This window comes from Electrona antarctica, assembly GCF_951216825.1.
Source record: "Electrona antarctica genome assembly, chromosome: 6".
Lineage (NCBI taxonomy): Eukaryota > Metazoa > Chordata > Actinopteri > Myctophiformes > Myctophidae > Electrona > Electrona antarctica.
In genome coordinates, this window is record NC_136811.1 from 39,588,785 (window position 1) to 39,600,802 (window position 12,018).

At 40.7% G+C, this 12,018-nt stretch overlaps 1 protein-coding gene across 6 annotated transcripts in view; it reads left to right on the forward strand.

Moving 5' to 3' along the window:
- Positions 1–4,994: 4,994 nt before the first annotated feature.
- Positions 4,995–12,018, forward strand: part of LOC306924785 (polycomb protein SCMH1) — a 31,081-nt gene continuing 24,057 nt past the window's right edge. For 3 of the 6 annotated variants that reach the window (XM_079503425.1, XM_079503427.1, XM_079503426.1), the window contains exons 1-5: positions 4,995–5,091; positions 6,072–6,227; positions 8,976–9,038; positions 9,361–9,450; positions 10,935–11,005. In XM_079503425.1, coding sequence (XP_079359551.1) covers positions 9,014–9,038; positions 9,361–9,450; positions 10,935–11,005 — 186 coding nt within the window. In that variant the 5' untranslated portion in view covers positions 4,995–5,091; positions 6,072–6,227; positions 8,976–9,013. Of the gene's footprint in view, positions 5,092–6,071; positions 6,228–8,975; positions 9,039–9,360; positions 9,464–10,934; positions 11,006–12,018 lie in introns of those variants that run through there. The other 3 variants (XM_079503428.1, XM_079503429.1, XM_079503430.1) reach the window with 2 other exon arrangements.

A 12,018-nucleotide genomic window follows, 5' to 3' on the forward strand; every position in this document is an offset into this window, starting at 1 on the left:
ATTTGAGATGGGTTTTTTTCTCCCTATGAAGAGTGATAAAATGAAGCCTGACGTATCCTGTCAATATTGTCCAACTTCTTTTGACGGAAGATATTTTTTTTATAAGCCAGGGAGATTTCTCATGACAAAGTTTTTGTGGACTTCTTAGACTTTTTTTTTTACAAGCTTGAGAAAAGAATGTTATATGGAGAGGAGAGCAGCTGATCCCAACCTTTTCTGGATCAAGGCCCACTTGAAAATCTTGAAAGCGTTCGCGGCATTTTCAGAACATGATTTATGTTAATGATCAATCAATCGATTGTGTTCTGGCTTGTAATGGAACCAACAAGTTCTTATTTAATGGTATCACTATGAAAACACATTTTTAAATGTTTCAAAGAATACCAATATGTAATTTTTTAACATAAATGTATTTTATATTAAAATCTTCCCTCATGGCCCACCAGTGGGGCCCGGCCCACAGGTTGGGACTCATTCATGTAGAGGAGTAATGTGGCCTGGCGTTGGATGTGGCCAAACACCCAAGTGTTACTATTTCATTTATTTGCCAGGCTAACTGGCTTGTATAATGGCTGATGGACTTTCATAGACTCCCAGTACCAGTAGCCTAGCGGTTGAAGAGGCTTTATTAATAATGAAGCAAAACCACATGGAGATCCTGAGGCCTTAGGTATACTCTGTTGCGTGTCGGTGTGGCACTCCGAAAATAGCTGATCTACAAGCTCACAGCGCTTTGCATCGTGGCGCATAGTGAGCTTGTAGATCACCTATTTTTCCCACACAGCCAGGCACACAGGAGGCATGCACCAGTGGTGGGCAAAGCATAATTATACTCAATTAAATACGTCAATTAAGTGTTCAAGAGTACAAATTACAAAGTACATTTTCATCATTGCAGTGTTGAAATTTAGAACATTTCCAACCAAAAATGGAAATGAAAATAGTGAGACATTTTAAAATAGCCGATACAAGCTCACAGCTCGGCTGTTTTCAGTAGGCCTAGTTTTGATATAGGGATAAGTGGTTAATTCATAATATATTTTTGTAAGTTTGGATCTCAAGAGTTCCTTGCTATAAATGTAGCTAGTGGAGACAAAAGCACAATAGTTCTATTTGAATTGTACTACTACAAATACTAAACAAAATACTAAATAAAAACATGTATTATAAGAAGGCTACAGTACTCAAGTAAATATACTTAGTTACTGTACAGTACACCACTGGGCACAACACACACACAAGTGGAGTACATGACGAAGGATGTGACACAACGCTGAGGTATAAACATGACCAATCGATGAACAAATGTGTCAGCTATTGATCCAGCTGTCATGTTAAAAGGATCAAAACACAATCGTAGAACTGGTACAACTGTAAGGAATATCTATGGGTGCTTACAGGAGCAACAACAAAAACGTCACTACAAGGTGCACACACTGCACAGCAATATCCAGAGTTAATTTAAGTCTGAAATATGAAAATAAGACAGGAAATAACGCTGGAGTGTATATAGTGAAGTCAGAAGATGATACTTAAAAGTACAGATAATTAGCAAGATTCCCAGAGATGTGTGAATGTATAATAATTATAATAATGAAGTAAAGTGCATGTATATTGAACAGAATTAAGGGAACCCAATCAACCCATGGAGAGTTGATGCATAGTCATTTGATAAAACAACACTGACCCCTAGTGTTCTTACTTAGAACTAGGCTGCCTGTGACAGTGAGTGAGCACTCTTATCCCTGTGTAGTGCATCTGTGTGTGTGTGTGTGTGTGTGTGTGTGTGTGTGTGTGTGTGTGTGTGTGTGTGTGTGTGTGTGTGTGTGTGTGCGCGCGCGCGTGCATGCGTGTGTACACATGCAGGTGCATGTTCATGCATAGACTAGTGCACGGACGACGTGTGAGAGTGAGTGGGGGAGTATGTGCACACTCCACATGACACACAAGGTATTGTCTAAGCCCTACGTGTGTGTGTGTGTGTGTGTGTGTGTGTGTGTGTGTGTGTGTGTGTGTGCGTGCGTGCGTGCGTGCGTGCGTGCGTGCCTGTGTGCGTGTTGTCTGTGTGGAATAATAACTCAGAGAAGCTTCTGATGGACTGAGGGGTCTCCTTTGATGCAATGAAGGCCGACAGGCGTGAAGCAGGTCCAATCAGGCGCGTGGGCGCCGCCAATTAACCCTTTTCACCGTGTGAAACCAAACATAATTGCCTGGGGTGCAGGGGGCCATTGGGCCGTGGCCTGCCCTGCACCGTAGGCTGAAATGGGCATTAATGTTGCTGCCAGGTGACCATTGCACACAACTGAACCTCAGCGGTATTCCTCCAAATCACACTGTTACAGTTGCTATCCAAGACGTAATTGGCATGGCATTACCAAATGGCCACCATTTCTCATTTTCACGCATACACTGATTTATTTCTTTTAAATCTGAAATATCTTTACGATGTAGCTACTGTACTGTATTGGATTCATTGCACTGTGATATATTTCAAAGCTGTTTCAGGTTTGTATGTGACAGGCTCTTCACATTCAATGAGGCTATTATTGAGTTCAGACTGCAAGCAAATCCCATTTGTTTCTCAAATCTGATCTTTAGGACTGACTGTCAAGTGTCAACACAGTTATTTCCAAGAAATCTGATCAGATGTGTGTATTCAAACATCGTCAACCTATCTGCATTGGTTGCTGTGGTATCGAGAGCAATTGAAGAGAAAAGTAAGATCCTGGTCAACAGCTACAACCAACAACCACTAACCAACATTACCATGAACGGGCAAACAAAAAGTATACACTGGACAAAGTGAAGGACTTCAAATACCTTTTGGTCCTTTGTAAGTGAGGATGGCAGTTTCACAAAATAAATAAAAACAAAAATTGACATAGCAACATCAGCCATGACAAAACCTGCCAGAATATGGAGAAGCAACACCATCAGCAGTGACTTTGTAAGTCACTGCTCTGTCACTACTCTCCACCCTAACTGGCTATGGCAGTGAGAGCTGGACACAGGATAAAGTCCTTCGAAAACAAGTGGTACAGAAGAAGGATGCTACATACAGTATATCTTATAAAGAACATTGGACAAATGATTATGCTAGACAGTTAGTTTTCCACCCATGCTGGAGAACAGGAGCCTCTACTTTCAAAACGTCACAAACTGAGCTGGTATGGTTATGTCACAAGACATACAGTTGTACATCCCTATCAAAGATCATCCTACAGGGGACAGTGGAGGGAAAGATCATCCTACAGGGGACAGTGGAGGGAAAGATCATCCTACAGGGGACAGTGGAGGGAAAGATCATCCTACAGGGGATGGACAGTGGAGGTAAAGATCATCCTACAGGGGACAGTGGAGGGAAAGATCATCCTACAGGGGACGGACAGTGGAGGGAAAGATCATCCTACAGGGGACAGTGGAGGGAAAGCGAAGGAGGGGCAGGCAGAGAAAGTGTTGGGGTTTGGAAGAGCTTGTGGGAAATCACTCAACGGTCCTGACTCCTGCGTACCACGTTTCAAAATTGCACATAATGCAGGAGGCAGCGGGACGTTTGCGTTATTGAAAACAAGCACTTCCAAACGCCAACATAAAATAATCACCTGCACAGAATTTCTTGACGGCATCCCCCCACTTCTCTCAAGCCTAAAATGTTTTTTGGGCAACAATATGTTTTTGGACTTTGTTTACAAAAAAATTACTTTTGTGACTACGATTAAGCATTGTAAACCCTGTTTCTAAATAGGCTATACACGTCTAGCCTGGCTAATAAGCCAGACCGAATCAGCCGTTGGCAAAAAAAAATTGCCTGCCGGCGGATTACCACACGACAGTGTGATTTGAGTCTGGTTTATTAGCCAGGCTAATACACGTCTGCATGTTTTATAGTGGGTGTCTGTGCGCGTTGCACATGTGCACGCAAATGTGCATGCATGTGTGCGTGCACATGTCTTATGGGGCTTCCCCCACTTCTAAAAGTAGCACTACAACACTGCAATACATACAACAAAAAACAATATACATACAAATATACACACAAGGGGATATATCTGCCTTCCTACTCTATTGATGATCATTATACATAAGTTACCTCGAACAGGATCTACTTCAACAGGTGAACAAAGTCCATGAATGTGTCTTCTGTGTCAGTCTGTACAATGAGTCAATGCTTTAAGGCCCATGTTCTTAAACAACATGTAAACGGTAAACCAGGCAATGCACAATGCACTGTGAGCTATAGGTGATCTGTTATTTTGGCTGTTTATGAAAATAATAATAATAATAATAATAATAATAATAATAATAAAAAAAAAACATTAAATCTTTTGAAAATGTTTGCTTATAATAACTTGCCAACATAGGGGCAGCATGTGTCAAAGTGGTTCACTTAAATTAAAGCTACTAGATTTTGTAACCTACACACTTTTTTCTTTTTAATTGAAAAAGGTGTGTAGGTCTACAGAAGACAAAACCTATATATTTCCTACAATAATGGTGTAGAAAATAATCATGAATATTCATATTCTGTAATATATTTTGTATTATTCATGACCCCCCCAAAAAAAAATTTGTCTCTGCTGACCGGTAATTAGGGCATGGGCAATATATAGATATTGTATCGATATTGAGATATTGAGACTGGATATCATCTGGAATTTTGGATATCATAATATAGCATATGCCTAAATGTTGTCTCTTCCTGGTTTTAATCACTTTTAAATTCAAACATTTTCAAAAATTTGAAAATAGAGGGCATTACGACATAATTGTGAGCTTGTAGATGTACTATTTTCGCAATTTCTTACAAAATATTTGTTACTGTTGCCTCTGTTGTTTACCCAAACCTATGGTTGTTATTGTTACCCTCTTATTACCCGCATCATCATCGCCATCAACCACATTTTGGACAATAACACATTTCGGCCGCCAGGGGTCAGTGATTCCCTGTTTTTTCCTTCCAGTCTGCGTGTGTCTGTCTGCCCAGCAATGTTGGCAAAACACCCCCTCCTCATCGCGTAAGGGGGAAAAATGGCGGACAGGCACTAAATCCACATCAGAAAAAAAATAATAACACAAACATTACAAAGCCAGGTAAACATGGTCGGATGTGCAAACTAAGCAACATCTCACCCTCTATGCACGACTTCAGTGTTATAACCCCTCATTATGCTCGTACAGTAGTCTTAACTTGCACGTTGGTTTGGGAATGCGCTGGCACGCTCATATATGTTGCTAATGCTAATATTTATAATCAGGTCAACGAGCTATTCGGCTAGCATGTTAGGATAGCTTCTATGGGCATGAGTGTGTGTGTGAGTGTGGTTAGCATAGCATAGCCTGTTGGATAGTAGTAGTATAGTAGTAGAAGCAGCACACTGGCAATGAAGCCTGTTACGTCCCGCGCGAGCGAACGAGCGACGCCGTTTTTCGTGGGGGTGGGACACGTTTTTTATATGTAGCCTGATTTGGAACGACCGGGTCTGAACTGGAGCACACAAAACTGAGCACTGGCGTTAAAATGAGCTTGTAGAGGAGCTCTCATGTAAGTGTAATAGTATAATGTAGTAATAATAACAACTCGTGTGTCCGAGAGAAGCAGGACGGCTTGGTTGTTGGGGAGGAGAGAGAGAGAGAGCGTCCATGTGTTGTTGTTAGCTTTTGTGTTTTGAATGGGGAAAAACAGCCGATCTCCAAGCTCACCGCGCGTCGCGACGCGACGCCCGGTGAAGCTTGTAGATCGGCTGTTTGTCGGACGCGCGCGACGCCGCAAGGTATGTTGTCTAGTAGTCTCACCACTGTGACAGGCAGCGTGTTTGCATCCTTCCTATCTCACATGTGTCTCTGTCAGCAGACTCACTCACTCAGCCACACGGCCCCGGGGATACTTTTTTAAGACACATCAGATGAGGTTTCTTGTTTTTGTTTTCTCGCTTTGTTACACGTATCAACTTTGTTATTAGCTTATTAAAGAGGTTTATTCGGTCGTGAGCTTGTCTATTAATGCCACCACCATGGCATGTAGTGAGTGAGTTTTGTATCCCCATCCATCCTGTCACTTTTCTTTTCCCCAGACGGGGAAAAAGGAGGGAGGCAGCGCTCTCATTTTGGACGCCGTCCCCCCTTGACGCAAGAAAAAGGCGCACTTCTATTGAAAGGAAGAGAGAGGAAAAATCAACTGGGAAGAGGAGAGAGGAGCGTTTCCACACTGGTATGAAGTTCTAAGTAAGGTATGTGCATTCATTCTGTATCAACGTTTTATGTTAGTAGCTGGATTGTTCGTATGGAAAAACAATTGCCAGAAAGTTGGTTGTGATCTTTTTTGTTTAGATGAAGATGGTATATGGTGTATAGTGTAGTATAGTCGATAGTATCAGATGTAAACATACCCCATTACTTAACTATTACCAATGCTTATTCATTATTTAGACTTTGTATTTAATAGCTATAACGTTAAGACTGTGTTATGGCTGTATGTGCATTTGTGCACATGGCACATTTGCGGGGAAACAGTGGTTTGAAGAGTGTGTTTACATCCATTTGACCCGTTGACCTGTGTGTTGTGTCTAAGTGCCTACCGCAGGTTGAGTTTACAGGGGTCACAGAACCTCAAAGCTGAACCTCTCCGCACACACCATCAACACTCAATGACAAGCGGCGGTGTAGTGGAATCGTTCCGGTCGATTGATATAATGACCATTTGTTAATTCGGGCATTTGTGTATTTAATTAGGCTTATCGCCTGTTCAGTTGTACTCGCCTGCTGCAACCACGTGTTGAGTAAATAATATCCTGCGGAGTTGAGTTAACCGAGTCAGCCGGTTAGCCTGGTGGATGTTGTGTAGTGTGTTTTGGGTGACTGACTAGGGCAGGCTGACAGCTGGGGTACCCTTTTTGTTGTAACCCTCCCATCTGCCTCCCACGGCGGCCCCCTGCCTGCCGAGACAGGACAGCAGGCCAGCATGCTAACAAGACTGCCTTTGAAGCACTATAATACAGTGCAACAAGTAGCATCAGCATGTCTGTAGCCTCCTTTTAAATGTATTTCTTGCACCCTTAATTATTCTTATATTGGTGGTGTGATCGTTTCGTATGTCTTTTCTTGTCTGTGATGCATTGTGTAACCAATGCTATTGATCAGGGGGTTTTTAGGTTTTAACTGATTGTGAACGAGGGACCACCACCCTGACTTAGAACCAACCTGGGGACCACTGTTGTGTTGGGTGGGGATATGGGCTAAGATGAGTGCTTTTGTAACACTTGCTATGCAGCATCCCATGTGTATACATTCCACTGTTTCTCAACCAATGGTCCATTGACTAATAATGTCCTAATAATAATGACTCAACAAAAAACACTTCCTCCTCTTGAGATTCTAACTCCCTTTTTCTGTTGAATTTCTTGACCTCCAACTTCGGGCCAAGATCACTGGCCCCGTCATTATAACCACTGGCCCGGGATTCGTCAGAAGCCCTTTTTTTTTTCGACCTTCTTTTTTTTAATGCATGTAGCATTTGTTTTTAGCATACATTTTATAGCAATAAAAGACAATAGGTCTAAAAAAAAAAAAAAACCTGGCGTACAGTTAAATTATTGGCAACTAAATAAATGAACAAATTAGAAATTAAGACAAATACTGACAATGCTACTGATTGGTTCATTGGCTTGCAGTTAATGCACATAGTAATAATAAGTAATAAGCAAGTACGTAAGTAATAGTAATATTAGGCTGGTCATTCAGGATCGAAAAATATAGTTGTCCTATAAGTTTCTACAGGGAATTACTTGCTTCACGCACGCACACACACACGCACACACACACGCACGGCGCACACACACACACACACACACACACACACACACACACACACACACACACACACACACACACACACACACACACAGCTGCAGCAGCTAATCAACGAATAAATTGCTGTGGTACAGAACGTGGAAACGTGTGTCACAAATGTGACGCGTTGCATGCTTGCAGATCTGTGTTTAAGAGAGACCGTCGTATGACGACATAATTTTCACCGTGTTACCACAGCAATCATGGACTACTGTTCATACACGTTGTCTTTTCTCTCGGCATATGTGGGGATTTATATGCAGAGCTCACAAAATACCTTGTTTTTTGCTGCATCATACCCCAGCCAACTCCAGTGGTCTCGCCACACAGGTACATTTGAATGAAATCAATGAATAATGATGATAGAGGAACATGTCTGCGAAGCAGTCTCGCCTCTAAACGTGAGCGAGCGGCACGTGTTCTGCGGGGAGCAACCGAGCTGTGAACTGCTTGCAGACCAGCATACACTTTCCCACGCAGGCTGGCACAGCACTCTGTGCTGCACACAGACAGTCTGTCTTTGAATGATCTGTAACGCTTTTTGTAAACTTTTATATCAATTTACATCATAACTCATGTCATCTGGAAAACATAATGCAGGGAAGTGAAGTGGCTTAAAGCAAGCTTTCAGGACAAGCTTTCAAGTGCAATCAGTCTCATCCTTCTATCAGATGTTATATACCATAATGTGTTAATTGACCATCAACGTGGCCTCAACGTTTTTAACCACTGTTTAGCCAACCATAGCTAGACAGTTGTTAGTCCTTCGGGAAATTCATTGTGTGCCGTACAGTGGTACGGCACAATACAGTCAGACAAACTATTACCACAACCATTACAACAACAGCCGATATCAAAACACAAATATGTCTGATGTAGACTTAGAGATCTCTCATATGAAGTTTCATGATCTTTTGTAGTTTTATAATGATTAAATTGTGAGTCATTTTGGACAGAGTGGCATTACATAGTTCATAGTACATACTACGTAGTACGTACAGTCAGAGACGAATACGGTACCTCATCCCAATGTCTTTACAGCTCATCTAATTGTCTGTGAACGAAACTGCTGAACTCCACCACCGCATGGCTGCTGCTATTTTTTATGTTTTTCCCTGTCTTTTAGAGAGCTCACTGTTGTAGTGAACTTGGTCAGTATCGCTGGAGCATGAGGAAGCCAGTGCCACAGAAAGGTAAGTCTTTTTTCCTCTGTCTTTGGAACGAATTCAGCAAAGATGTGAGGCAACTTGTAAACACATTTAAAAAATATGTAGTACTACTGCTGCAGTTATCGATTAATTATCTTTTTAGTGATTATTGTATCGCTTTGTTTTTCAATTAATCAGGTAATCGGGAAGCGTACCGCACTGAGCGGTGTCTATTGAATATTGAATACAGCTGATCTACAAGCTCACAATATATGGCAATGCAACGTGGTGCCTGTAATGACACATCAATAATTAATGTATTCTTCTTCTTATTAAAGCATCTCTTCTCTATCACACTCTGCTTTAGCTATCGAGTGGAAAGATGCCAGACGGATCAAGCATGCCCGCAGTGGACGCCCATCCCGGGTGCCTTCCCAGTACCAAGGAGGTACAGCAAGTAAAGCACTGAAGTAGGGCTGCAACTATCCATTGTTGTCTTAGTGATTATTTGATCGATTTCTTTTTGGATTAATCAAATAATAGAGAAGCAGTAAAAAAAAGAGAGGATATATTTTCTTTTCATGTCAACAAAACAGCATGAAATCTTTTTTTATAATCTGCTAAATCGATTAGTGATTAACTGTTGCAGCCCTATTAGACCTTTTGGTCCATTTATGCTACTGTATTTAGAGACATCTACTGTCTGTGTATTGTGTGTACTGTATAAAATCTATTCACTGTTATCTGTAGATATCAACAGTGTTCAAGGCTATAATAATAATCGCACACACTAAATAATGATTAATAACACTGTCCTTTCCCTTGTGCGCAAAGGTGAAGTGACAAGTTTAGTTTTTCCAGAAGCCCTTGAACATAGGTTGGAATGCAGTCAATGATGAAACGATGATTGTGTTCATATAATAAGCTTACATTTCATATAACACATCATATGGACTCCTGTAACTTTCACCAGCAAAGAAATACATTTAATGAAAATAGGTTATTTTATTAAATTGATATATATTCTTTTCATAATTGATTGAATTTATTAGTTTAATTGTTGCAGCCCTTACACTCAAGCACTAACATGCATTGTTGGGGGAGAAACTCCGGAGTAATTGCCTCAGTTATCTTATCTGTCTCAATTTCTTTCCTATTGTGGGGGAAAATTGCACAAATGAATACGTTACTGGTATGGCTAATTTTGATTACAAATCACTAAAAGACAAAACTAAATCCCTTAACAACACTGCAGCCTTCTCCAAAGGACGGCAAACCTCAGCAAGACTTGCTAAACTTCTTAGAGGACACCACAATTTTGTACTTACCACAGGCTCTGTGTTCTGAACGTTTAGACCAGCTGAAAGAACTGCTGAACAGGACGCCAGCATTGCACTTACTGACGTTCTATTATGACGTCTGTTGTGATCTTTGTTCTAAGTTTTGTTCTTATTGTCCTGCCAAAGCAGCACAACGTTCTTGTTTGGTTGGAGTATGCTGCAGCCTTTACTGTCCTGCAAGGTCATCTTTTACCCTACAATAGTATTATTGTTTTAAATGTCATTGCTGTCAGACAGAAAGCTTGTTATCTCCATGTCTCAACCTTTTTTTTTTGTAAATTAATATTTTGGCGTACAAGAGTGCAAAAAATATCCGATCTACAAGCTCATAATCCAAACTTGTAGATCGGGTATTTAGCTATTTTTGCAAAATTTTGAAAGTGAAAGTGTCTGTGTGTAACATAAAAGGTTGAACTAATTAACAAGAGCTCCACTGGAAGGAACACAGGTTCCCTTTTCCATTTCCTGAAAAGTAACGATGTTGGACACACAAGGTTATCATCCGACAGCGACGTTCTGTTGTACTTGCACCACGTTTCGACTCCATTGTACTTGCTACACGTTTCAGCCCATCTGTATGCTCCTCCGTTTGACCCCGCAGGTCATTTCAGCTGGGAGAAATACCTGAAGGAGACTGGAGCCAGTGCTGCACCTGCCTCCTGCTTCAGACAGGTGAATGAACTGCTAGAGCCAGACCGAGGCATCGGTTTGGCCCCATACGTTGGCCATTATTTGGCTTTTTTGATCATTTCATCAAGATCAGGAATTATGCAGATGATGTGTCCCAACATGATGACGTACACGGAACCTGGTGTGTCCATTATAGGAGAACATTTGAAAAAATAGCAGATCTGCAAGCTTACAAAGCGTTTCGTTGTGATGCATTGTGAGCTTGTTGATCGGCAATTATTTTTAAATCTTTGAATAGGTCATAAGTGGTTAAATAAAAACGTATTTGTGTTCATTAAATTGTTTTTAGCTTGTATTTAAATTTTTCTGAATACAAACTTTAATCAAATCTATATGTTTTTCAAATTGATTAAAACATTTTGCACTATGACAACATATCGGTGTAAACACCCGTCATCAGTGGTCTCTAGGATCAGGGATTGGGATCAGCACCAGACCCAAAATTCTGGCATCGGCCGGGCTCTAAAAATGAACACAATCTACTGTTCTGGAGATGGAGAACCACACATTCTTGGATTGCTTTTGTACCTTAACAATCAAGCTTTCACAGATGTGTTATAAGGTGAAAACAGCTGCAGCTACAGTAATATGATTAAGAGTACTTCTGATTTGCAAGCATTGACAATACTATTAACTATTGTCAGTGCCTGCTCTTTGCTCTAAATCAAACCGATTAGTTATTAATTCAATGAACTGCAGCTGTCATTAATCTGCAATGCCATACCTGTGAAAAGGGTCGATAAAACATAATACTGTATAATTAGATATTTACATTTTAATAGATTAATAATCATAGAAAATATACTATTACCAATTAGCTATTGAGACACATTGAATTTAATTTCGATCTGCTGTATAGTTTATAGTGAGAGAATATGATTAATTAGCATGACCACACTATGGAAGAAATAATCACATTTATCACTTTATCACCGCTGTAGTATATACCGCGTCTGTGCGAGAGAAAGAATTACATTCCAATAATTTCCCTGATT